Source organism: Mustela putorius, unplaced genomic scaffold (genome assembly GCF_011764305.1).
Source record: "Mustela putorius furo isolate JIRA1106 unplaced genomic scaffold, ASM1176430v1.1 tig00000738_pilon_pilon_pilon, whole genome shotgun sequence".
Lineage (NCBI taxonomy): Eukaryota > Metazoa > Chordata > Mammalia > Carnivora > Mustelidae > Mustela > Mustela putorius.
Window position 1 is genome coordinate 1,905,397 of NW_025421463.1, and position 27,316 is coordinate 1,932,712.

The 27,316-nt window shown below is 59.2% G+C and overlaps 1 protein-coding gene across 3 annotated transcripts in view; it reads right to left on the reverse strand.

Moving 5' to 3' along the window:
• Window positions 1-1,665: 1,665 nt before the first annotated feature.
• The window catches only part of PARVB (parvin beta), a 92,729-nt gene continuing 67,078 nt past the window's right edge, over window positions 1,666-27,316 (reverse strand). For 2 of the 3 annotated variants that reach the window (XM_045083729.1, XM_004771154.3), the window contains exons 7-13: window positions 25,328-25,386; window positions 22,431-22,450; window positions 16,618-16,679; window positions 14,099-14,167; window positions 9,328-9,429; window positions 5,712-5,784; window positions 1,666-4,371 (exon numbers count right to left, since the gene is read on the reverse strand). In XM_045083729.1, the coding sequence (XP_044939664.1) occupies window positions 4,295-4,371; window positions 5,712-5,784; window positions 9,328-9,429; window positions 14,099-14,167; window positions 16,618-16,679; window positions 22,431-22,450; window positions 25,328-25,386 (462 nt within the window). In that variant the 3' untranslated portion in view covers window positions 1,666-4,294. The remainder of the gene's footprint in view (window positions 4,372-5,711; window positions 5,785-9,327; window positions 9,430-14,098; window positions 14,168-16,617; window positions 16,680-22,430; window positions 22,451-25,327; window positions 25,387-27,316) is intronic. The other variant, XM_045083730.1, reaches the window with a different exon arrangement.

Sequence of the window (27,316 nt, forward strand, 5' to 3'; positions counted from 1 at the left end):
TGAATCGTGACGAGCCAGGATGAAACTGAATGTTCATGGCAGCGGCGACCGTGCCGAGGGACCGGGGCGCCAAGCACCCCCGTTTCTGCTGACAGATCGGGCCGGAAAGGGGCAGAGAAGGTGGAAGCGGGAACAAGGGTGTGTGTGAGCAGGAAGACGGCGTCGTTCCCAAGAACTTAAAAAACGACAGGAAGTATGAGCGAGTATGACCGCTAATATTTATTGAGTGACTGATGACGAAACACAGTTCTAAGGGCTTTCAGTGTCGCGGGGGCAGCCTGTGGCGCTGGTGCTGCTGTCCTCCCCGCTTGCAGAGGACGACACAGACGGTCAGGATTCCGTTTCTGCCATTGCGATGGCACCACGCAGGCCGGGCTTTGTGGCACGGCGGGGAGGGAACCCACTGGGCCTGGGCGGGTGCGGCGGGCCCGGCGTGGCCCCGGGGATCGGTGCGCTGCCAAGTCCCCGCAGAGAGAGCCCGTCTGAATGGGGAAGCTGAGGAGTGGTTAGTAAAGCATAGTTGAGGCCCGTTTAAGAGAACCTGGAAGAGATGGTGCTGCCCTCGTCCCCCACCCCCGCCCCCGGGACTGGCAGCTCGATGGAGCTGCTGCAGCCCTGAAGCCCGACAGGGCAGAGCCCCGGGAGGACGACGGGCCCAGAAAGAGACAGCCGGAGCTCTGAGCCAGCCGCCAGCTGGGGGCTGTGGCACAGGGGGGCACGCTGACCCACAGCGGCCCCACAGAGGGGCGACAACACCCTGACCTCACGCACGCACCCCCCCCCACTCCTTCCTGCCAGGGCCTCTTCCCACCGGACACATCCCAGCAGGAGCCAGGCGAGGAGGCAGATCGTAAGTGAGGGAGGGACAACAGATCTGCTGTGGGAAACCAGAGGGATCTTTCCGCCGAGGAAAGTTCCACCGTGGGAAGTGCCGGATAAGGGACTGGCCAGCGGTCGCACGGGCTTTGGACCAGGCATCCCTGCGAAGCCAGGCTCTTCTCAGCAGCGGTCTGAGAGCCTTAGCATCTGAAGAGCACCGAGGCCTCGCTCTGCGGGTCAGCGGCACTAGAATAGTGACAATTTTAATGTTGCATCGAGGGGAAGTTCAAGGCCCCTGAACACCCCCGCCCCAAACCCGTGACTTCTGCAGGGAAGGTTTACCGCACGACCACCATCGAGGGTCACCCAGGCCCCGCGCCCTGCAGTGCAAGGAGCACCCCGTTCCCCCAGAGCAGCCCTGTCCAGCTGGTGCCACTGACCTGCCGGCCACCCCCATGCCACTTTGGACCGGGGAGCTAGGCCGACTCAGCCCAGCTCAGCGACTCACTGCGACTCACCCACGGCTGTGACTCTGTCCCCTCTTCCCCCTGTGGCTCCCGTCCAGCAATGCCTCCACCCATGCGGGGCCCGCCCCTCACAGCTGGGAGCTCCTGGGCCCAAGCACCAGGCAGGCACGACCAGAGGCCACAAAGTGCGTGGAAGCAGAACCAGACAAAGGCAGCACAGGGCCCACACTCTCAGGTCTTTATCAGAATAAGTAAGACAACGTGGCCGGCCCCGCCCCGCACTTCCCGGCCCCAGGCTCTGGCTCCCCGGAGGTCAGGTTCCTGGCAGGGCCCTCGGCACAGCGGAGGAGCCAGGAGGGAGGCACTGGCACACACAGCCCAGGGTTTAGCGACTTTTATTCGACATCCAACATCCAAAAGTGACACTACTTAGAACAGTTAAAAACACAATGAAACACGGGCATGCAAAAGGAAGTGAGAAAGGCATTCAGTGCCTTTAAAACACAGCTTTTTGTCACATCCAGAGAGGACATTAGGGCTCCGCGTGCAGAAGACCCCTTGGCCGGGGCCCCAAACAGCCACTCCGAGAAGGATAAAAGGAGACCATCTCACGGCCCTAGCCTGGGCCTCACTCGGGCCCCGCAGACCCCGAGCCACGGCCGCTCAGGTGCAAATGATCTCGCTTCTGCTTAGTTCATGGGGAAGGTCCCCACCCGACCGAAAAACAAAGCACTGGAAAGGTGGATCAATCAAAGAGGAAGGCTTCTAGAACTTTCTGAGATTAAGCAAAGCGGCTTCTGCTGCACACGTTTCCCCAAGAAGATGCCCCAGCATCAGAGAGCCCACAACTCACAGCTACGGTCACTAAGCCGGGAGGACTGATCCCAGGAGAGGCCACCTCTAGCATTGACCCTGCCCTCCGTCTCACAACGGCGCCCGCACGCGAATGCCTAGGCTGGCACTGAACTCTGACTGAGAGCGGACAGAGAAGGCAGGGGAGGGGAGTGAGATGTGTAGAGCTCAAGGAACCAACGTGAATAAAGGCAGTTTGGACAACAGATCACCGGCTTTGCTGGAACCTTGGCCTTGGACAGTCGGCCTGGACAAACGAGCCTGCTCACAGGTGGCCTGTGTCTTGGGATCCCTTTTACTCTGTGACCAGAAATACAGAGGGCTTGACACATGCTCCCTGCGCCCCCAGGACCACTGCCTCCCCCTCCAGGCGTGGACCCTGCTGGAACTTCCCCCTGCGCAGAACCCCCCAAGGCTGAGTTCTTTCCAAATGCCAACCTCCCCTCCTTCAGCCCTGGGGGGCAGCCAGGGTTGGGCAGAGGCCCACTGGTGACAGCGGGGGGACCGGGCTCTGCAGCTCCGGCAGACAGCTGGGATCCTGCGGGTGTGATGAAGTCGGCATGGAACATTCCAGCCCTCGCTCTTCTGTCGGTGTGGTCCTTTAATGCCACCGCAGCCCACAGGAGACACGGTGATACTGTTTTAATTATGTCTTTCTCCTGCTGGGAAACCACCTCCGTCAGAAGGGCTCTTTGGAAACTACCACCGGCCTCGCAGGGGCAGAGCGGAGACGGGCGAGGCTGGTGTTTCCTGAGTCATGAGGGCCCGTGTCTGACTTAGTATTAACAATGGGGGCAACTGCTCGGATCGACAGCAGGAAGGTGAAAATCAGAGATGAGAGAGGCCTGTCCTGCTTGGCAGCCGATGCTGAGGGCCTAGAAGGGGGCTGCCATGTGGAGGGACCCTATGGGTGGGGTGACACAGGGCAGACACCCCCCCAGCAGAAGGCCCCCCGTTTCTCTGGAGCCAAGGGGAGTGGGGGAGGGGCAAACGGCATCCCTTTCAGGGGTGCCCATCGGGAGATGCCAGCAGGGTTCCAGAAAGCCACACTGGGGAGGGGGATGAATTCTTCATGTCCCCCCCAGTAAGGCCTGAACTGCGTCCCCCAGAATCCGTATGCTGAAGCTCCGAGCCCGAGTGCCCAGAATGGCTCTGTATTTGAAGATGGGTCTTTGCAGAGATCAGTACGGTACAATGAGGTCACAGGGGCAGCCCTCATCCATCAGGACGGGCGTCCTGGTAAGGAGCGGTGAGGCCGCAGACAGGTGCAGAGGCAGGACCATGTGAGGACCCCGGGAAGGGACAGCCAATCGGCAAGCCAGGAGAGGGCCCTTGGGAGGGGCCAGCCCTGCCTTGATGCTGGATTTCCAGCCTGGGAGCTGGGGGCCATCTGTTCCCGTTGTCTAAGCCCCCGCCTGTGGCGCTCTGTGATGGCGGCCCCCACAAACTGAGAGACCCCGCTTTCTAAAGGCTTAAAAAATGCATCGACTCCCAAACAGGGCCTCTGAGATGTATCGAGCAACACTCCTGATGGAGCCCACTTGGCTGTCACCAAAAAAAAAAAAATCAGACCCCACTTCCCCGAATCCCACCTCCCGTGTGGTGGCCACTGAGGGTCACCCGCATCTTGGATGTCTGTGCAAAAAGTAAGTGAGGAACACTGGCTGGTCAAGAAGAGGAACGTGAGTGGCCCTTCTGTCCCATCAAAGGCCTCTGGGACGTTAGAGGGAAGTTTTTAAATCTACAAAACGCTTTCTACTAAAAAAAGGCCTGGCTTCCCAGGAGAGACCCCCGCCACAGCCAGACTGACCCCCGGCTCCCGTAGAGCTGTCGGTGCCATTCACCATCGCCTGTGGCCATGGCTGTGGCCAGTGAACTGCTCCATGGAAAGGCCTGCAGGGCGCGCCCCTCCCCCCACCACAGGCAGAGGGGACTGTGTGTTGGGGCGGGGGTAGGGATCAAGGTCTCAGCACTGGTGGGGCCACACACCAGCACTGGGCTACAGAACCCTGCCTTTCAAAGGGTCCTGCCCACTGTGCATCACATGAGGGAGCTGAAAAGCCACCGCCAGAGAAGGCTGGGCGGCTTCAGGGAGGGGGTGGGGACCTCGGCGGGCTGGCCTCCCCGCCCTGCAGAGTCCCCTCCGCTGGCCGCTCTCACTCCAGGTCCTTGTACTTGGTGAACAGGTTGTACAGGACCCTTAACGTGGACTTGAGATCCAGGTTCACCACATCTGCAGGAGAAAACACAGACACCATTAGGGGCGAGAGCACTGAGGCCCTCGTGCCGGCCCACAGGAGGCGCGGGGCCCCTGCCTGTCGGCAGTGCAGTTCTTTGGTTTAAAGATCGATGGCCCCCCATCCAGGATGCCCTGGACAGTGCCATCCCGGGACAGGCAGCGAAGAGAAGCCCCAGGCCACCAGCCCGTTCTTCGAGCACCTGTGACAGCAGGACAGGGACACTCCCGCGTCCTTTCCAGGCCCTGCACTGGCCAAGTCCAGGGACAAGAGGTGCCTATGCTGTGGGGTCTCCAATAGCCAAGGACGTCTGCTGGGGTCCAACACCCACAGGCCAACCTGTGCCAGGACGGAGGGCAGGCCTTCTGGGGTGGGGGAGAGGCATGTGTGTGCAAACTGCTGCTCCCTCCTGCCCCCTCCAGGTCAAGCAATGGGCTACACGGTGTGGCCCATGGCCAGGCCCTCAGGGGATGTGACAGCCCACGAAGTCCAGGCTGCCTACTTTGGTGGGAAGGGCACGTAGGTCTTTTCCTCCCTTGTCTGCAACCTTAGACAGGTGACCCCCCTGCCCTGGGCCTCAGTCTGTTTGCCTGTGCAATGGGCCCATTGGACCAGGTGATGCAAAAGGCCCTTCTCCGGCCACAGACTGACCATAACCTTGCTTTCCCCCTGCAGGTCTTCAACCCCAAAGCAAGAAACAGCATCTCTTCCAGAGGAAGACTAGCCAAGCAACTGCCATGAACCGACAACTGTCCTTAGACTGAGGCCCAGAGCATCTCCAGTCTCCGTGTGTCGGAGGAGGGGCAAGCACAGAGAGCCGGCACGACCTTCCTTCCTGCCCTCCCTTTGAGGCTTCAGCCCCAGCACCCCCGGTCGGCCATCGCTGCAGTGGGAGGAGGTCAGGAGCCACCGAAGTGGGCAGCAGCCAGCAGGCCTGATGCCCTCTGTGAAGGGGCTGCAGGGGGCTGAGCCAGGCCTGCTCCTGGCTCCGCAGGCTCCCTGCCCGGGAGGTCCCACCACCGGCTCCCCGTGTCTCCCTGCTGCAGCTCGGACCCACACACGTCATGACCATGCCTCGTCCCTGTAGGGACATCCACCCACACTCCTCAACAGCAGCACCTTTAATATCCTTGCAAGGCATGAAACAGCCCCTCTAGCCTGAGCGCCGGCACCTGCAAGGACATGCAGATCCCGAGGCAGTGGGTAGAGCTCACGTCCTCCGAGTCAAGTAGTTACTGAAGGCCAGCATTGGTGGTTCCACCAGCACAGTCCTGGCCTCAGAAGCCAAGGGCACAGGGGCCACGGGAGCCCGGGCCAGCCTGGGGTGGGGCGTTACCTTCAGGGCGAGCCTTGGGGGTCTTGAGTCCTCCATCCAGCATCAGCTCAAAGGCAAACGCCACGTTGTGGACCTGCCAAGGAAGCAAGAGTGGAACCGGAACATCCCCAGGACCCGAGCAGTCCCGCGCAGGGCACAGGGTAGGCAAGAGAGTTGGGCGAAGGCGTTCCCTCGATGGGCCTTATCCCCTCACTCAGGATCAGGGGACAGCTCAGAGATGCAGGGGTGAAGGCACAAAGCCTGCCCTCGAGGGCTCCAGGGTCCCCGAGTGTCTGCTTGTGCCACAGGCCACGCAATGAGAAGTGACTGTGACTCTGTCCCTTTTACAGATGAGAAAGCCAAGGCTCAGAGAGGACATGTCACTTCCCAAAGGCACCCACGCTAAAGCACTGTCCCCAGCACGGAGCGGCCATCCACCGTGTCCTGGGAAGGCCTCCCAGAGCCACGTGTGCACAGCCACAGGCAGGACACCATGCTCAGGGACAGTGGTGGCCCAGGCACCGGGCAGGCACCGGGGACCCTGCTGGAACGGAAGTCAGCCCAATGGCGGCTGCAGGGGGCAGGGGGCAGGGCCCCGTTCCTGGCCTCCTCGACTTGCTGGATGTCACAGGAAGGTGGACACCCCACCCCACACCCCACACCCCACACGGCTTCTCCCTGGAAGGTACCGCTCGGCCCCCAAGGGCGCTAGAAGCTCGCTTTCTGCTCACAGCCTCTGAAGGGCTTTAAAATAACACCTTCCCTGCAGCATTTTCCCCCGACCCCCGGGGACGCCGGATGACAACCAAACCACAGCCAGCCGTCCACTGGGGCAAAGGCTGTTGGGGACAGGACGGGGGCACCAGAAAATGAAGTAAATCCTAGAGTCAGAGCCGCAGAGCACCCCAGGGTTCCTAGCAATCACACATCCTTTCAACAGTAATATCTGCACGATTTCGGGGTAAGTGAACCAGAAACAGGATCATTGTACTTATCGTTTAATAATTAACCAGAAAGACCGTGTTTGACAAAATAACCCTCCGTTGGTCAAAATCCCAGCAGCTCGGGGGCCGCCTCGCCGCCTCTAGGACCCTCAACAGCACCAGCCCGGGGCAGGCAGTGACCAGAGGGTCCCCGTGGGGGGGACAGGCCCTTCACCCCGGGGCTGAGTGGGGCAGCCCCTGACCAGATGCAGGAGGCTGGAGGACCGTGGGCCATTCCCGAGACCTCCTGGAAAAGGCCAAATGGGAAGGCCAAGCTGCGTGTTAGACGTCTAGGTGCACGGAGTGGGCCCAGCCCAGAGGGAAAGCCGCGGGGTGCCCTAAGGCCGCTTTTTGGAGGAGGCCCCGGGGCTGAGATGAGTTAGGACAGGAAGAAGTGGGTCCTTGAAAGTGCTCAGTGCTGACCAGGTCGGGCTTCTGAAACCCCACACCTGCCGCACACCCAGAACAGCTCCCGCCCAGAGCCACCTCCCCACAGCGACCTTCGTTCTGCTTCCTTCTTAGTCCGAGGAAACCACCAGACAGGAAGTCACCGGCACCCTGTTCCTGTCCCCGCCATGCTCTCACCTCCATCAACCCCTCCTGCTGCAGAGAAGCGAAGCTGCCTTTGTGCCCAGGGTCCCAGGACGGGGCAGGCAGAGTGGCAAACAGCTCCCCAGACCCAAGGGGGACCAGGCCACACTCTGTACCCCAAAGCCCCACTGCCACCACTGAGAGCCAGCCCCATGGCCAGGGCGTGCTGAAATCCTTTCCCTCTATAATTCAAGGGATTTTGGAAAACCCGGCGAGGTGACAGAGGAATAGAACTTTCTAGAATAGGAGTGGGCTCTTCAGCTCTGCCCTGATAAATGAGGGAACTTGGCTGTCTCTTGGCCCCTCTGAGATCCCATTTCCCTGTCCCCAGGAAGGGAATCAGATGAGGGGCAGAAGGCAAAGCACCTTGAGAACACAAAGCCCTTTCTAGCATTTGCCGGGAAGAACCATCTCTGAGTCTCCAGGACACACTCCACTCCCCAGAAATGAGGGACGCTGTGGAATCTTCCAGAAAGATGATCTAAAGGCACAAGGTACTCGAGAAAGTGGCTCCCACAGAGTTAGATAATAAAACAAAAAGCTAGGGGTCACACCCGTATCTCAGAAAGCTCAGAGGGTGCCGTTCGTCCGTCTGTAAGAACCTAGGGGGTCTGGGCTCGTTTTTTAAAATCTAGTGCAATTGTTTTAAAAACACAGGTCATCACTCTGCCTGGGGACAGCAGCACCTGCCTCGGGCAGAGGCACAGACAGGCAGACGGTCACTGGGGCCTCTCACGCTCCCCAGGCCAGGGAGGCACCCCCAAAAAACTTTCACCCCTGCTGCACAGGGAGTAAGGCCGGGGCAGGAGAGAAGGCTCCCTACACTGCCTTGTGCACAGTCTCATTTTGCAAAGAAACCCATTTCCGGCTCCTTGGCTCGATTCACCATTCCTGCCGGCATCATTATTAATCGGAACAAAGGAAATCTCTCTCCCAAACAACGTTTCTGCAGCCGGCCCCGTCGGGCCTGGAAACGCAGGAGCCTCTTCCCCGCAGTATCTGTGTTCTCGTTTCCAGAACAACAGGCACCCTTGCTTCCGACAGCGCTCTGCTTGCTCCCCTCGGGCTCGCGCTCCATTCACCCTTGTTCGACCATGCCAGGCCCTCTCAAATCTGCTCTGATTCCATCTCAGCAGGCGAGGCAGGAACAACATTTGGCCGTGAGCGGACGGCCTGGAAGGTGCCAGAAGTATGCAGATTGATAAACACTGGCCCCATTGTCGGACGTTTCCCTGGCTGCCGCCACCTGCTTGCATTGTCTGCCTCTCTGACTCACGGGTCTAGCACTTTGGGAAAATCCAACGACAGATGCCCCGAGTCCAAAGCAATATGGACGGCGCAGGAGCCAAGTTTCTGAAGGCCACGCGCTAACTGCTGTCTGGACGGGCTGAACTCTGGGGAGCCCCGAGCAGCAGGCAAGACACCCGGGCACAGACAGGGACACGGGGGAGGCAGCAACCCGGATCCAAAGTTGAGGCCCTTTGACCCAAACAATCCCATGTGGGGAATTTTCCTAGAAAACAATCCACAGGAAGGGAGACAGATCCAGACAGAGAGACGGACAGACTGGAAGAGAGAAGGACTGGAGAAGATGCCCTAGTAGTTTATTGTGAAAACCACCAGAAACAAGTTAATTGTCCAAGAGTGAGGGAACAGGGAGACAGGGGTGTCGGAGCCATGGGACTCTGGGCCACCCCTGAGAACAGCAGTGCTTGGAGAGGGCAGAAGCAGGTGGGAAAACCAGAAGTGACATGGGGGCGGCATCGACGGGGGAGGGCTCTGCATGTCTGCGGCCACGGGCCGCCGGGATTACAAAGGGTACCGTCCCAAGACAAAGACCCCGAGGAGGACTGAGCACACAGCACCCGGGAGCGTCTGGCACTACTGATGGGCTTACTTCCGTGACTGAGGGCTGGGTCATGTCTCACGGCAGTACCGCTTGGCGGCAGTCCTGTTTTTCCAAACTAGCTAGACTCCAGGAAGAGCCATCAGGGGCCCGTCTGGGTTGTGCGCTTTAGCGAGCGCGTCTGGGTCCGCTCTGGGGACGGAGACCACACACGTACCTTCTGGTCGAAGCTCTCTGGCGTCAGGTAGAAGTTGTGCAGGGGGACGAAGTAGTCCTCCAGAAGGCCCATGAGCAGAACCAGGTAGACGCCATCTGCAAACTACAGAGAGACGCGGGGTGAGGTGTCGGGGCTGCGCAGGGAGGCAGGGAACATTCTGCGTTCTCTCCCAAAGAAGGAAAACGTTTTAAAGCAAGAAATCCATGCCCTGTTCAGGCACGAGCCTGCAGTCAGGTGAAGGACCTGGGAGCGGAGCATCTCGCTCGGGACTGGACGTGGGCACGCACCTGTTTGGGGTCGGAGCATGTGCGGACAGGGCCACGGCTCTAGAAGCAGGCAGCCTGGCCACAAAGCCCAGTCCCCCACTACTGCCAACCTTGGGATAACACTGGCTCCCGTCTCTCGGGGTTGGCATAGGGACACATGAGAAGGTGGACAGGGATGGCCCAGCACACGGGGAACGTCCCCATCAGTGTCGGCTGCTGGGACGACCCGACTGTCCATGACCTGCTGGGTGCCCTAGGCTCTGGTCTGGGGTCTGCTGCCCTGTTCCCCCTGCTCCCTTTGTTAGCTGTCCGAGCACATTCTTCAGCTGTGCCCGCGGTGCCAGATGACACTTTCCCCTGCTTGAGCCCCGGTGACCATAAGCCTTTGAGGTCCATCGAGAGGAGCCTCTAGTGTCCATCCCAGCCAGGCCCTGAACACCGGGCGGCGCTGGGTCAGGGAAAGGGCTGCAGGCTGCTGCCCTCAACCCAGGTCCCCCAACCCCCACCCCCGCTACCTGGCCTGGCAGCACCATCCACCCACATGAGGGGGACCAGGAATCCAGAACAAAAGCCCCGACTCTCTGGAAGACTGCTCTCCCCAACGCCCAGTTAGCCAGGGAAGAATTACTCCTTTTAAAGATAAAGCAATGGGGGCGCCTGGGTGGCTCAGTGGGTTAAAGCCTCTGCCTTCGGCTCAGGTCATGATCCCAGGGTCCTAGGATCGAGCCCCGCATCGGGCTCTCTGCTCAGCGGGGCGCCTGCTTCCATCTCTCTCTGCCTGCCTCTCTGCCTACTCATGATCCGTCAAATAAATAAGTAAAATCCTTAAAAAAAAAAGATAAAGCAATGAAGACCGGTGAACACAAAACCAAATTTGCCTGAGGAGACAAGAGAACCGAGGTACAGAAGGCACCCAGAGGGTGGGCCTCAGCCATCCCCAGAGCACAGAGGGGGCATCTCTGAGGGGCCGAGACTTGCTGGGGTCTGCTGCCCGGCCAGGACCTGTGAGGACCCCAGCCTCCAGATGTCTCAGACTGTGCAGTCCCACATGACTGCTACTGGCCGCACGTGCCTATTGAAATCAGACATTTTTTTTGTTTGAATGTTGCTGGTTTACTCTTTGTTGCTGCGGTAAAACATATGTAACATGAAATCTACCATCTTAACCACATTTGAGCATCCAGGTCGCTGGCGTGAAGTCCATTCCTACTGTGTGCAACCATCCAGCCAGCCAGCTGTTCTAGAACGCACATCATTTTGCAAAACTGAAACTCCTTATCCTTTTGTGTCTGGCATATGTGGGGTTTTTTGTTTGTTTGTTTGTTTGGAGTCATGATAAAACATACCTAGAATGTACCATATTAACCGTTTTTTTTTTAAGAGATTGTATTTATTTATTTGTGAGAGAGAGACAGCACAAGCAGGCAGAGAGGCAGGCAGAGACAGAGGGAGAAGCAGGCTCCCCACTGAGCAGGAGCCCGATGTGGGGCTCGATCCTAGGACCCTGGGATCATGACCTGAGCCAAAGGCAGATGCTTAACCGACTGAGCCACCCAGGCGGCCCCACATTCACCATTTCTAAGTGTACAGTTCAGCCCTGTTGAATACATTCATGCTATTATGTAACCAAGTTCCAAGATGTTTAAACTGAAAAGATGTTTAACAAAAATACAAAATTCCGTTCCTCAATCATACCACCAACATTTCAGGTGCCCAGCGGCCACACGTGGCCAGTGGCTCCTGCAGCCGATGCGTGGGGACAGAACTCCTCCATCCCTACGAGGAAGCTCTCCTGGCCGGCGTGGTCCCCTGGTCTGGAAGACTGCCATGCGGGACGGCAGGACGGCAGGACAGCAGGACGGCTGCGAGGGCCTGGGCAGCCGGGACCCTTCAGCTCCCCGAGACCAGCGACGTGCAGCGGATAAAATGAGCCAAAGGAGGACTTTATTAAAAAGAGCAGCTCCCCGCAATTGTCCTAGGCCGGCCATCAAGGCCTCCAATTTAAAGAAGAAAAGTCGAAATCACAAGTGTCCGGTATCACCGCTAGAAAGGGGAAGGAGAGTGAAGAACAAAGAGCAAGGCAGAGGGACACCCTCCTTGCCGGGCTGGCCGAGGATGGCTCTCTGGCAGACCGTGCTGGTGGGACTGCCCCACCGACACCGGGCCAGCGGCAGGCCCGGAGAAACCGGCTCTCTCGGCAACACGGACCCCATTTCCAGGCCATCTGCGAAGGACGATCCTGCCCCCATCACCTGCCCAGGAGGCGCAGGGAGCCAAGGCGGACGGAGAGCCTCTGCTCCCTTCCATGGCATTCCCGAGCCCAGCCCCGGCCCCCTCGTGCACGGGGCAGTGGGAGAGATGGAAGCTGCCGGGGAAGGCACGGGAGGGAGGGGGCACCAGTGAAAACTGAGCCAGGCAGAGCCCCGCGGCTTATCAGCCAACGGACCCTCTAGCTCATACTCATGAGAGCACACGTTTGTCCCGAGGTGGGGGCGTGCCCTAGCTGAGATCCCCCGAGACGCCCCACGACTCCACGGCACTATCTTCATCAACACCCAGCTCGTGACCGCACGACCTCCGTTAAGCTTCCCCGTATCTGTTGCCCCCTCAACATGAAAAGAGAAGCACAGAGAAGTTGAGTCACTAGTTCGGTATCACACAGCTAGGAAGCTGCCCAGAATACAGAAGTGGTTTTTAAATACACACACATACACACAAACACACACACACACACACACACACACACACACCCTGAGCAGGGCTCTGAGCCCACGTCTCCCTGACGATGCACATGATTTATAAAAATACCTCCTTTCTGCCGACAGTGGTTAAAAACCCCTTTAAGGGTGATGAGAGAAGAAAGGGGACACTGGGTACCTCAAGGTCCACGCAAACTGAGGGGCAGAGTCTCGGTCTGGGGCTTCGGGCCGCTCCTGCTGGCGTGTGGGCCGGTGGGAAGTGAGAATGGGGAATGGCTCGCAGGGCTCAGGACAAGCCTTCCTGGGCCCTCAAAAGCATCACGGCCTTCTAGGAGCACGTCCTGACGAAGTGAGGGCACCGGCAGCAGAAGCGGAGGGCAGAGAGCCCCTGCACCCCCTGTCATGAGGGCGGGGGCACCCCATCACGAGGAGTGGACTTCGTGCCACGTGGTGTGTTAGGACAGAAGAGGAGGCAGTCCTCAGAGGTGACCAGTGCAGACGGACAGACCGACCGACCGGGCAAGGGAAGGACGAGATGGAATCACACCACCAGACTCCACCAGAAAGACCCCGGCATACCAGCGTCACAGAGGACACACTGCGAGAAGAGCCGTGCAGCAGAAGCCACTGTTGTTAACAAAATACACGTGTGTGTAAGACGTCTGGAAGACTCCCCGTGAACTGCAGGCGGGTAGGTCTGGGCAGGATGAAGGGGGGAAGCGGCGGGGAGGGAGAGCAGGCCTGCGAGGACCCTGGCGGACCCTGATACACCCAACGGCAAGGAACCAGAGGCTCGGTGGGCAGTGTTCAGAAAACGTCACCAACAATGCACAAATAAACACACTCGTTACTAACGGCCCGTTTGGCTTTCCAGGACAGACCCACGAGGTCTGTGATTAGCCAGCCAGGTGGAGGACAGGTCCGGAACACCGCGCTCGCCACAGTTATCTCTGGGTGTTGGGATTAAGAACGATCTTTGTTGTGCTTATCTGCATGTTCAGACATTCTACAATGAACCTGAATTACTTTTTTAATTAGAAAAGCAAATGAGGAAAGGCAGAGAGAGAGACAGGCAGGGCGGCAGTCACCCAGGGGTTTAAGCAGGATCAGCTGGGGGTGAGAGGACTCTGCACCGAGAATACGAACGGCTCCGAATTCAAGCAGCCAGCTAATCCCGGGAAAATTATATTTTGTCTTTGATGCCTGCTGATTGCCTGAAACGGATTTTCACTCTGCGGCGTGAGCTCTGAGTGGGGTGCGGGAGGACACTTCACACGCTGCCCACGGAAGAAATATTTCATACACACTCACTGGACAGGTACTCCGCGAGCGCTCACGCAGTAAGCATGGCGATGGGGAACAGAAGCGGGGGCGGGGGGCGTGGAACATTCTAGACTGGAAGAATTGCACATGCCAAGACCTTCCAGTGGGGGAGGTGTGATGCCTCCAAGGGTGTTAGGGTTGGGCTGTGTCCCCTAACAAATGTGCTGGAGTCCTAACCTCGGAACCTGTGAATGTGACCTTCTCTAGAAGACGTCACTCCCGAAGGCCTCCGAAGGAAGCAGCCCGGCCCGTGTGGGTCTGGGACTCCAGCCTCCAGGACGGTGAGGATGGAAATGTCTGTGGTTCAAGCTGTTTGGTCTGTGGGACTCGATTCCAGCAGCCACAGGACACTATGACAGAGGGTCCGAGAGAAGGCCAGGGCGGCCACTCCTTGTCGGACTAACAAGACGGCGCCCGTCTCCTTCGTGCCCCACACAGGATCGGAGAGCTGGCTGAAAATATGAACCCCAGAACACTGCTCACCTGGGTCTCCAGCTCCGTCACCTCCAAGTTCAGCTTGTTCAAGTGCTTGTTCACAAACGTGATGAGAGACTGTGAAGGCAAAGACACGGGAGCCGTGAGTGAGACAGGCCACTTGCCTGCTCCCATCCAACGGGATGGACCTGACCCTGACCATCAACAACTTGGGAGATGCTCCCATCATCTCCAATGTTTGCTAAAATAAAAGGGTCAGTTTCTCCCAGTGACCCTTGGTTTTAATGAAAAAATGCCTCCATGTACTATCCCCGCCGGAGAAGAAAACGCGCCTCTCTGTCCACCAGCCTAGGCATACACCCGCTTATCCACACTCCCGTAAGATATTTTAAGAGCCCTAGAGGGGACAAGCAATTCTTCAAGAAGCATGAAACCGTCAGGGGGAGAGGACAGTGTTTTTAGATGCGTCCTAGATGTGACCAGAAATGACAGAAGACTGACCCGAGGGGCCACATGCACCTGCTTCGGTAACCTTGGGTAAGCTTGAGCTCAGAGCAACAGGCTGCCGGCTTCTCTCTAGCCAAAGTTTAAAACTTGTTCCTTGTAACTCTTCTCTGCCAGCAAACCCAGCTTCAGTGGGACACACCACCAGCCGCAACCCCCCCCCCCGCCCGTGGATACGATGGCCTTTCCTTAGTCGTGCTACTCAAGTTTACCGAGCAGCTACTACGTGCCAGGCACTCTGCTTGGTGCGGGGGACACGAAGACGGCAAGACAGGGTCCCCCCTGGAGAGCCCGTGGCACAGTTCTCCATAAACGCGCCTGGTGGGGGCTATCAAGAGCAATCCAGGGCTAGAGCCCAGCGTGTGAGACGTGCCACGGAGGAGAGGCCACGGCACCGCAGGATGCCAAGGGAGTGAGCATCTGAGTGGGTGTGGGGCGGGGGCGGGCCAAGCCGGGACCCCCGGCCCATGCACATGTGCGAACGCTTTGGGATCTTCAGACTGCCGCTGGATGTAATGGGATAGGAGGAAGTCTGAGGGGGCGACCCCGGAGAGGTGGACAGGGACCCCCGGCTTTTCCCTGGGGCACAAGGAGCCATCAACACGGCAACTCTCCTGTGGGGGTGCGGGAGGGCGGGGCTGGAAGCAGGAAGCTGCCAGCAGATGAATTCCTCCCCAGTGCCCAAAACACATCTTTTCAAAGAATGAATTAACATCGTATCTACCAACAAACAAACCTCATGCCATGCTCAACCCTACCCAGTATATTGCGCACTGGGCCTTTGCACGGACATGATGACATTTTACTCTCACAGCGCCCCTGAGAGGTGGGTCCCGCCTCGGTCCTGACAGGTGGGGAAACTGAGGTAGGGGTTATCATCTGCCTCGGGTCACATAGTTGATAGGCGGGGGAGGGGCCAGATTTGCATCTTCTTGTGCATGAGGTCCTGGGACCCAGATGTGACAAGGGGTAGGGGTTGGGGGCACTGCTCGGAGCCCCAAGGTGCGTCAGTCATCACCCAAGGATGCTAAGGCAGCTCCACCCAGGAGGGGCACTGCCAACCTTTTGCAATGTGCTTCCAACGACTAAAATACTCTCATTGTCCCAGGCTGTAGCGGCATTTTCCAAAAGTGGGATCCATGGGAATTTAATACATTCAATCACAAGACAAACAGATCTCACCGTCGACAATAAGCTTGGAAAATGCTTCCTACTAAGTCCGATCTTGGAGAATTCCAACCCATGCCAGCATATTAATGGTCCTGAGAAGTCCTGCATTAAGAAGCCTGTTGCGGGCAGTTGTGCTAGACAAAGGGCTGTCTCCCCTAGGGCACACGGGCAGAAATGACCGCTCCTTGGATGTTACAGGGAGGTGGAAAGGGCACCCACCCTCCCACTGCCTCCCCACGCGAGATGTCTGTAGGCGCTCAGATAACTCCACAGGCTGAGAGCTGAGTCTTGATTCCTTCTGGGTGAGAACAGGCCCTCCCGGCAGATCCCCTGGAAGCTCATCACTCCCCAGCCCCTGACACCACAGCCTCAGCTCACATGATTTTTTCTTGTTTTTTTTCCAACCGTAGCCTACACGCAGGCTGCCTGGGCTGATGAAGGGCCTGTCCTTGGCACTCCTGTTTGGAGGGAAATGGGCCAAACACGCGCTCCGAGCAGCTCAGCCGGCAAAGGCCTGCCTGTGTCCCGGGCAGGCTGCGCATACAGCCTCGCGGTAATGAGGCCCGCTGGAGCCAGCAGGCTGACACACTTGAAAACATTTCCACATTGAGAAAAAGCCTCGAGTCGGAATGAAGGACCACGCGGGCGCTGGCTGGCTAATTCACTCAACAGAAGCGGGCGGGTGGGCAGGGAGACACCCAGGGAGCAGAGATGTTGAGTTAAAAGGCGCTAATTTTATGCACTGTAGTTACGTTTTTGACTATAATTACACTTCAATCCATGTGGCAAACATTTCAGAGATTTCAAACATGTTCCCACCTTCTTCCCGGCACGGAGCGCGTGTGGAGAGAGAAGCCTGGGGACGGAGGCAAGCAGCCCGGCCCGGAGCTTACCTTCTTCACCACGCTGAGCTTGTCCGGGGCGTGGTCGAAGAGGGTGTCGAAGGCGTCCCGCTCTGCGTGGGCAAGTGGAGAGGCACAGGCAGGGTTGATGGAAGCGTCCCGGCCCGTCCCGGGGACCAGGCAGTTCCTGACCCCGCCGGGATGTCCCGCCCCTACGCTCCCCACCAGCCCAGAAGCCGCTTCGTTCCCTCCAGAACCCAGGGACAGGTGCAGCTGGGAGCAAAAACAGGGTAAAAATGCTTTTACGTCCACCCCGCCCTCAGTTTCTATCTTGTAACGTGAAATTCACGGGCAGCACTGGAACATCCGCCCCCACGACATCCTCGACAGGAGGCGTCCCTTGCCCGCCTCTCTCCTGCCCCACGCTCCGTGCAATGCAAACCAGTAAATCTCGCTGCTACCTCCGAGCACAGCTCCCCATGAGCACAGCTGCCAGCCCCACACCCGCCCCGGGCCCTCACCTGCGGCAGCTGTAGCCTCCTGCCTTAGCCGGGTTCCCTCCTCCACTCCCAGCCCTCCGATCCCTTCTCCCAACAGGAACACGGTAGACTGGATCGTTTCGTGCCCCTCGCCATTTCTGCTCTCACCAAAACTCTCCAAAAAAAAAAAACCTCTCTTATCACTCTAGGATAAAATTCATTTGCTCTCCCCTGGCCCACGAGATCCAGCGGTCAGAGTCACCCCCTAACACACACACCCTCCCTGACTTCACACCACCAACCGGCTTCCTGTCTTCTCCTCATCACGCACCTGCCACGGGGCCTTTGCACGGGCTATCTACCTGTCACTTCCTCCAGCTTGCTCTCAGATGTCACCACTTCTGAAGGGCCTTCCATGACCATCCACACCCTAGAAGAGTGCCCCACGCCCGCTCCCTGTCCTCTGACCCCGCGTGTGCCTCTCGATGCCCTTAGTCACTGCTTGAGAGTACATCTTATCATCATGGGTCTGCTGGAGAGTCATGGCAGGCCCCTGAGCTCCGCGCTGGCTGAAACCACTGTCTTGCTTGTTCCCGCCATTACCCAGGACAAATGAACAAACAGGAGACCCTGCTCCAGACTCGCTCTCTCCAGCAATTCTTCTGGGGGTGTCCCCCTCTGTGGGAGCACTGGCAGGGCCTGAGGCGGCCTGTTCCATCGTGCCCCACCCTCCTCCTCCTTCCAGGTGAGCCCCGACCTGCTCTGCCAACTCAAGGGCCCAGCCGTGTGCTCCAAATCAACACAGAACCAGTCCCTTCCCTTTCCAATGGGAGGCCCTGGAGGCCAGGCCAAGAAGGCTCTCAGCGGATGAACAGCAGCTGGTGGGTGCCTGGTTCTAGCCTGTGTTGTGGCGGGGGAGGGGACCTGGAGGCAGGAAGAGCCCCCTGCAGCCCCCTGCAGCCCCCTGCAGCCCAGAGTCCAGGCAGGAAGACGGAGGCCTCAGAGGGGATGCAGGGCTGTGGGGAGTCACCGGGGGGGCAGAGAGGGAAAGGGAGGAGGGCATCTGGAAGGCCCTGGAGCCCGACTTCGGTCGTCCAGGAGCCAGCTGTCCCCCCCAAGGTGCCCGGGGCAACACAGGACCTCAGCCAGCAGAGAGGCCCACTATTACTAGCAGAGGCTTGAGGGCAGACCCCAGTGTGGAGGGCTGGGGGCTGGGGAGCCCAGCCAGATGGGAGTGCGGCGGGGTAGGAAACCTCCACCGCGTCTCTGGGGGCGGCTGGGAGCCCAGAACCAGAGCTGACCCAGGGCTTGCTTCAGGACTGCCTGGCCTGCCCATGGAGGGGGAGGGAGGCAGAAATCAGAGAGAAGACAGGCTGGTACCCAAGTAAGCGGAGAAGCAGGTCTCCTAGAGGAAGCGTCCTAGCCCTTCCCCGCAGCCCAGCCCCAAAAGGAAGGCGCTCGGTGTCCAAGGCCTAGGGCATGGGGACGCAACTCACGGCCTCATCCCAGGTAGCATCCTCCTTGGCCTGGGGGGTGGGGAGAGGGAAGGTGGGAGGGGGCTGTGTGTGTGTGTGCAAGCATGTGTGGTGTGCATCTGCACACCCACGTCGGCCGCATGTGCATGCACAGGCGTGTGCATGGGGTGTGTGCAGCGTGCACACACGCACGAGGGCACACATGCACGTGGGGGGGGTGTACCTGGCACGTACGCACCCATGCATGGGGGCTGCGAGCATTCACGGGGGACGACCCCCCAGCTTCCTCCACCTGAAACCCAACAGCAACCGAAAGGCCCGACCATGCAGAGCGGCCCCTCCTCCCGCTCCTCTACCCAGGCAGCTGTAAATTATTTTTATAATCATTTAAGTCCGATGAGTCTCAATACGACAGTCTGCAAAGGGAGGGGGAAAAAAGCTAAATCTTTACAAAGCAAAACACAAACTTTAAATGCAGCTTGAGAAAAACTCTCGGAGCAGGAGAGAGCTTGACGTCAGCCGGGTATATTTAGCTGGGCCACCGCTGGGCTCAGAGCGAAGGCGTGCAGGGGAGCCGCGGGAGGGAGCGGAGGCCCGCTGCCCCCTGTGCTGCCCTCACCTGCTGCCGGCCGGGCCTCGGGAATGAAAACGGGTCCCGGAACATCAGGCCACTCACCTCCTTCCCTAACCCCATTCCTCCTCCGTAAAGTGGGAGTAAAAATAGTCCCCAGCGCACGGCTGGTGTCAGAACGAAACACACGGGACATCGAGGGACAAGCCCACTGCCTGGCAGGCGGGTCACTGGGGCTCGGGCTCAGTTCATTTCGATGCCCCCTCTGAGTCCGCCCCTCCCTACGGTCCCTCGGGAAGCTCTGGCAACAGTCACGGGGACAAACAGGGAGGGACACGGGCCCGGTGGCAGCAGAGGCGTAAACTGAGGTGGCCAGAGAGGGCTCAGAAAGGGGCCCCACCAGTTGGGACGGGCCAGCGTCCGGCCCAGCACAACCCTCACGGGTGTGACCATCAGTCCAAATAAAGTTGTTTTGTTTGTTTAACCTTTTTAAAATATAAATAGGAATTTCTGGCTCGTCTGCAGGAACTGGAAGTGTGGCAGCACGGAGCCCGCCTCCCGCCCGCCCGGCGTCATGCGCCACCCACGGCTGTGGGGTCTGGGCGCCCTGGTCTGCCCCACCGCCACCCCGCGCGGAGGCTGAGGGGCAGGCGACCACACGATGTTCCAGCCACTTCCCCGTTCCTGTGAGCGGCCTGGTCCACAGAAGCACCAAGTCTGGGGCCCATGGACAAAGGGACAGGGGACCGAGGGGGCGTCACACGGGAGCCTCGGGCCTAGCCGGGGTTTCCTGGGACAAGAAAAGGAGGAAGGGCGTTCCAGACAGAGAGAACAGAAAGTGCAAACAGAAGCACAGGAAAGCCAGGGAAGCTGGGAGGGTTGCAGACCCTGTGGCCTGAGGGAGGCTCAGAGCAGGTCTCACAGGGCAAGGAGTCCCCCAGGGTGGCAGCCGGAGGTGGCACAGCTGGCCCAGTCAGGCTGCAGTGGGGGCACAAGCTCTGTTGGCAGAAAGGGGAGACCCGAGGAAGAGATGGGGAGCAGAGGAGGAGAGCTTCTCCCCGCTTCTCCCCGCTTCTCCCCTGTCCCGAAGCCTGGGGCGGGGGAGGGGCCGCCTGCGGGGGAGATGCAGCCAGCAAGCCCGTTGCCATGGAGACCAGGCAGCAGCTCCCAGCTCCTCTGGGGAGATGGGCCTCCCAGCCCACCTCAGCCAGGACAGGGATGACTCAGGGAAGGGGCGGGCCTCCATGTGGGGGGCAGGGCAACCCCTCCATCCCAAGCTCACAGCGCTCAGGTGAGAAATGAGCACAGAGCAGGACCTGTTGTGAAACCCAGTGGGCAGACATAGCCAAGGAGGGTCCCCCTGGAGCTCTAGAAGCTCCTGGATGTCTGCAGCCCAGGGCTGGCGGCTCCGGCGAAGGCACGCCGAGGAAGACACAGCTCCAGCCCACAGGACGCTTACCGTTCAAGGAGCCACAGGGGAAGGGGCACACAGAGGGGCCGAGGGTCCCCAGGCCATCCCAGCACCCAGAGTCTGCCAGGCGGTGGCAGCTCTCTGTGAGCACCAGTGAGCGCAGGAGTAAAGAGACAGGCTGGGCGGGGGCAGGGCAGCCAGGGTGGCCTCCTGGGAAGAGCTGAGGAGTGAGCCACGTGGAAGGGGGGGCAGTTGGCGAGCCCAGAGGGAGGGCACTCTGAGCAGAGGGCACTCAAAGTGGGAGACAGGGATGGGCCCCCCGGGGTGCTCTCAGAGGAACAGGGGAGCTACAGGCGGAGGACATGCGGGCAGAGTGAGGAGGCAGAGAGGCGGCGAGACGCATGCGGAGGGGGTGGTCTACAGGGCTCGGAGGCCACCTCAAGGGCCGTGGCTTTGCCTTAAGCCAAGGTGGAGGGTAAAGAGTGAGGGGTAAAGGGGTGTCTTAGGGCTCCTGACCCCCAAATCAAAGGGCGAGCCTGGGACCAGGACCCGGGGGGAGGGAAGGAGGTCCGACCTCGGTGGGCGGGGGGCTGGAGGGGCTGGAGGGGCCCACGGGAGAAGGGCTGGCAGAGGCTGCCCGTCTGGGTACCCAGGGGGCCTCGGCACTTGCACCAGCAGAAGCCGAAGCCGGGGTGGCGCTCACGGCTGTCACCCGCGGACGGCCTGCTCGTGTTTCACAAGCAGGGCGAGCCTCTCTAGTAGTGGTTCCACAGCCCCGAAGGCTCAAACGCCGGCACGGCAGCTGAGTCCACTTCTCATACTGCGACACCCGGCTGCTTCCCAGCATGTCGTCACCCTGTGCCCAGCAGCTACTGCACTGTTCGCCCCCCGGCCGCGGCACACAGCCCCCCGCGGCACGGATGCTCCCTGGGTCCCCCAAACCTCCAACCAGGCCTGTGCCCCACAGGCACAGGATGGGACATGGCTCAGAGAATCAAAGACCCTCGATGCTCTGACGGCCCTACTCAGACCCAGGGCCTGACCCCTGTCCCCTCCAGGAGCCCACACTGGCCCCATGGCCTGCACTCCCCACTGCCATGGGACACCCCCAACTGGACATGGACGGTTCCCTCTTCCTCCCTTTCTTTAAAATAACAAAGACACATAAAAAGACTGAATCGCTACTCAAAAATCGTGAAGACCGTGAACTTCCCCAGCACGGCATTAGGCTTACTTCAGGAAGTCTGAGGACATCAACAGGGACCCACGTCCCCTCTTCGCACACAAGCCACAGTGGCGTGCCACGGGCCCCTACGATACCCGTGAGGGGACGGGGCCCTGGGGTCAGACCCATGGCTGACTCCAGGGTGGCAGGCTTCCCCCTGGGGACCCCACAGCTACAGGATGAACTCCAGCTGGGCACGCTTGAAGGGCACGCGGGAACACGTGTACTTGGCTTCCACTTCTGCTAACAGCCGTGCTCCCTGCAGAAAAGTGGCCTTTGGGGGTCCAGAGCTTTCTGTTTCAAAATAGTCTCCAAAGCAATGAGCTTCACTCACACGGCCTCTGGCTACGGCACAGACTCCCCACCCTGGAGGGTTTAAATGAGGTCCCAAGCTGTCCTGCCATCTGCCGCCCCTCGCGGAGAGGAAGGTAGGGTCATGCTGCTTGCCACGGGGTTGGGAACAGCTCTCTGGGGACTAAAGGGAGTCCTGACCTCGTCACCCCCCACCAGGCTTTTCTTATCCCCCCACTGCCTGCAGCAGCTCAGAGAAGCAGACAGACCCCAGGGGGAGCTACAGGAGACCCCACAGGGTTCTGTGGGCCCTGCACCCTGGGGGACAGCGCGTATCCACGCATCTGGGAACTTCTTGCCACAGCCCGCAAGTGCCCGTGACCTTGGACCCGCCCGACCTACAGGTACTTACCGAAGCGACCCATCATCCTCCTGCAAACAAGAACAGAGGGAGAGAGAGCGAGCCGTCAGCGGGCGCTCAGACACAGTGCGGTGAGGTCACGATGGAGGGAACCCCAAAGTCGGAGCCCCAAATTGTCCTGCTGAAGGGCTCTTTACAAAAATGTAAATTCTGTCTTAAAACAGATCCTCCGTCCCTCTCATCACAAACGCCAGGTGCGTGTGTGGGTTTCTAAATGTGAGCACAGGATCAGCAGCAAGTGGCCACCTTGAATCAAACCACCCCTGAAGGCCATTTGGGGGGATTAAATTATGGGAGCAGTGAACAGGAAGAATGGTTCAGCAGATAACAGGTCTTCTGGGGTCGCTGAATGGGAAACTTTGAAGTCCAGGGTGCAGATCACCCAAGGGTCCCACTGTGGTAAGCTGCCCGTTCAGAGAAACACAAAACTCAGGGATCCTAAAGAATCAGAGGCTGGACCCTGATCTAGCAGGTGGAGGCTGAAACCACAAGGCACAGAGGCTAGTCCCTCCATGAGGACTGCGAGGGCCCCGGGCACAGGTCCTCCCCTGCTTGAGCTTCCTGAGAGGCGAGGGGGTCTTCAGATCGTCCCCAAATGCCTCTAGACTCGAGTCTTTAGGCTCCAACTTATTTAACAAATACTTCTTGAGCAGCTACTATGGGCATGCCATGAAAATGCAGAAATAAACAGCCCGCTCCCATGAACCCCATGGCCCTGCCCCATAAGCTCCCATTTCAACACAGTCCACGTGTACCCAAAGTGTCACATACAGGAGATGCTACGGGAACTAAAAGGAAGCCAGCCATTTGTGTTTGGCAAACAGGGAGGGCTTCCTGGAGGAGGGGACCTCAGAACCGGCTCTAGAAAGAGACAGGAAGGAGGCCGAGGCTAGACAGAAGGTGCAGAGGATCTCTGGGGCTGCAGGACGCTGGGCTGCCAGAATGCCAAGGCCAGAAGGAGTGGGAAGGCCAGCAGGCTGATGGGACAGTACTTTGTGGTTTTCGCAGACATCTGATGATTTAGATGCTCCACCCAATGCCCTATGGCCACACAGAGGGGGAGGGATTGGGGAGAGCACGCCCAGAGTCGGGGAGACCAGACAGGAGACTGGCGATCCCTCCCCATCCTGAGTCTGGGGCCACACAGCACTTCCCACAAGCTGCCTGGGCTGGAATCCACATTTCTACAGACACGGCCTTTGTCACCAGCTAGCCTGCTAGCCCCTGTCCCAAACCCCTCCACCTCCCAGTGCCCAGCACAGTGCCCTCATGCTGGTCATTGCTGTGAGCTGTACGGGCCATTCACCACCCTCTACCCACCCCTCACCCCCACTAGCTCCGGTTCCAGAGCTCCTAACTCCCCCAGCTGCCCGCCCTCAGGTCACCAAACCCTGGCCACAGTCCCTCCCAGGGCTGCACCCCCACCCCTGCCACAGGCCCAGCTGCCTCTCCCAACGGCAGGCAGTGTGTCTCCACCTCCCTACCCAGGATGATCTTGTGACTTGCTCTGACCCACAGAATATGAGGACACCGCATGGGGCAGGGGGCCGGAACCCTGAGGGCGCCCTGGGAGGAAGCCCAGGACCCCAAGGACGAGGCACAGGTACAGGGACAGAGGCCTGCCACCCGCCACCACCAAGCACCAGACGAACTGAACAACCTGCCCGGCTTAGCCCAGCCCAGTCCAATCCACAGCGTCATCAGCAGGTAACGGACTGTCGTTTTAAGCTGCTTGGATTTGGAGGGGAGCTTGTAACATAATCATAAGACACGACCCCACTCCTCATTCCCCTCCTCCTGCTCCCAAACAGGCCAGGCTGAACTGAGCACCAGGTCCCTTGCCCCTTGCGCGCCCCTCCCCCACCCCACCCCACCCCACCCCACCCCCATGGATTTGGAACAGATGTGCTGCCTCTCAGGCCACATGGCAGTGGCTTCCCAATTCACCCGGCAGCTCCCACTCCAGAATGGTCTCCCGTGTCAGCCTGGATCTGTGAAAGACCGGACGTGACACGTCCGGTGACACGGGAATCAATCACTCGGGGGATGGAGCAGGAGCGCTCACCGAGACGATCCATCGTTCATGTTCTGTTTCATCTGAACCAGGTTTGGGGGAGAGGCACCAATGCAGTGAATTTTTAAAGATCCTTAACAAGGGGCCGTGGGGGGCTCCTAAAAGCTACCTGCAAAACAGACCATTTGACTGGCTACGTTCAGTAGATTTGAAGCCTTTTAGACGTCTTAGAAGTTGCCGTCCGGCTTTCCCTACGAGACGAGCGACAGTCCACACGCTCTCAAAGGAATTTCTGGGTCAGAAGTATGGCTCTCTCTTCCATGGACCTGATGCCCAGGCGCACAGATGAGCCGCAACAAGGGGTCCCCTGACCATTCTGAACCCCTTCTCCCCTCACCCAGCCTTCTCGAAGTTCACCTTCTAAAATAAGGAATATACATCCAAAGGCTTTGGAGAAGAACTCCGTCCTCACACGGAAAACTCTGAAGACGCCAGCACACTCACCTTACAAAAGCTCAAGGTTTTAAATTCCCCTTAACCGTTTCCTCCTTGTAGGAGATTCTGAATGGGATCGGCTCTATTTCTGTTTGCTCATCGTTCTTGGTGCTGCTCCAGAAAAGATTTCAGGCCGCCTCGGGAAGTTCTAATTCCCGTGCCGCATGTGGTTTGCCTACTTTTCTATTTGGGAGAATTTCTCATTTAAATACCAAATCAAACTATCTTGCCCTTCCTTGCAAGGGAAAAAAAAAATCCTTGAAGAAGAAGTGCACGCAGGTCCTAAAGCTAGGACAGTGGATCTCATCCCTGGGTCGAGGGACGCGCGCAGAAGTGGGCCCCCCGCGTCCGTGCCGGTCCCCGGCTGGTGTCCACTTACTCCGTTGTCGTGGTCAGCTCCTCCGTGACGTGGCTGGAGTGCAGCAGGCCTTCTCGCTTCTGCAAACCCCAAAATGAACAAATAAACACACCAACACGTGGGCAGGCAGAGGGGACAGGAGGAAGGATATCGCTGGCGTGGTCCTGAGCTGCGTGCAGACCACACTGGACAGCATCCAAGCCATGCCCACAGGGGCGGACTGCAGGTGACTCCAGGGAATGACCCTTTTGGTGACCCTCCTCCACCCTCTCCCTAGCCTCTCTGCCTTGCTCTGAGAGCAGGCAGCTGGCGGGGGCAGGGGGGTTGTCAGGATTAATACCCTAGCTCCCCGAGGGAACCCGTATGCCGTGCAGCTGGGAGAGGGACGGGGCACGGGGAATCCCCATAACAAGAGGAGCAGCCAGTGTAAGGACAGGCACGCTTGCCTAAGTAGGATGCCTCCCCCACACCGTCCACCCCAGAAGTCATGTCCGTTCCGAACCTCGGAACGTGACCTTGTTTGGAAACACGGTGTTGGCAGATAGAGCTAGTTAAGAGGAAGCCATAAGGCACTAGGGTAGGTCCCAAATCCAACACGACTGGAGCCTTCGTAAGAGAAAACAGCCACAGGCACAGAAGGAAGACTGACAACAGAGCCAGTGCCTGGACAGACGCACCTACAAGACTGGGAACCCGGAGGGCTGCCTGCAGCCACCAGAAGCTGGAAGGGGAAGGCACGATCCTCCCCTGGAGGCTTTGGAGGGAGCGGGGCCCTGCCAAGTCCTGTGTAGGCCTTCCGGCCTCCCTAACAGTGAGGGAACAGTGTCTGTTATTTTAAACACCCAGGCTGTGGTCTTTTGCAACAGCAGTGCTAGGACACAACACTGTGTGTGACGGAATTCTCCGGAAGCCCGCAGGTGTGAAGAGGCCTGGATGGTGGCAGGGTGGGGGGTTCAGGGACGGGGAGTAGCCTGCATGTCCCCAGACCCCAGGGCAGCTCTCACCAGCCAGCTAATCCAACCACTGTAAGCCCTTACGTGAACCCCTCGAGACACGGGGAACTCACTCCCTACCAGGGGGGCCCACCGTGGACACCTCTGGAGATCGGAGCTCCCCAGCCCTTCCAGAACTTGGCCTCCAGGGAAGCCTCGCGGCTGGTTCTTGCTGGTGAAAAGCAGGCACCCTGCAGCGGAGCCCGTCAGCACCCACGGGCTCCCGGAGAGCCGCCAGCGAGGCCAGAGACACTTCGCTCCCTCACGTATCCACACAGCTGCTGGGCACCTACTCGATGCCCGGCCCGGGGCGAGGGAGCACACACACGAGGCTGAGTATTTCCGTTTTATAACATCATCTCAGATCTCTGGGGGAAATCACTGCAACTCGGAGAAATCAAGGGCTCACCCGCGGCCACGCTGCCGGGTAGTAACGAGGCCCCGTCCTCACCCCTTCCCTCCTTGGACCTCCACATTCCTTGCATCTCCCATCTCCGACCAGAGAATCGAACACGGAGGGCCAGGCCTTGGGGTCTGGGAGGACGGCTTCTGAGGTCAGAGGCCGGCCAGTTCTCGGGACCTCCGCCCCCCGATGCATGCCCCTTTGGATGTGGCCCGAAGCATCCTTCCGTAACCCTGGTCAGGCAGGAGGCGCCAGCAAGTGCTTGCCCGCATCAGTAAAACTTTTTGAAAACCCAAAAGATTTTTCTTGGACCCAAGCACAGCCTGAAAGGAAATGCCTTAATCACCAAGCCACACAGCGCTCATGGGGCCCCGAGACTGATGGACACGGGTTTGAGAACCACGTGCCCATGTGTCCTTGCGAAGCCTTTCCCGGCTGGTAGCCATGGGTGAGCCCCGAGGGCTGGGGCAGCAGAATCGGTCCCCGACCCCATCACCACCATGGACCATAAACCTCCCTCCTTAGGAAGCAAGCAGGGGCCCCACAGCGTGGGGGGTGGGGGGGAGTAACCCTCGCCTGATGCCAAGGGGACATTCCCGCCCCGCAGGGTCCAGG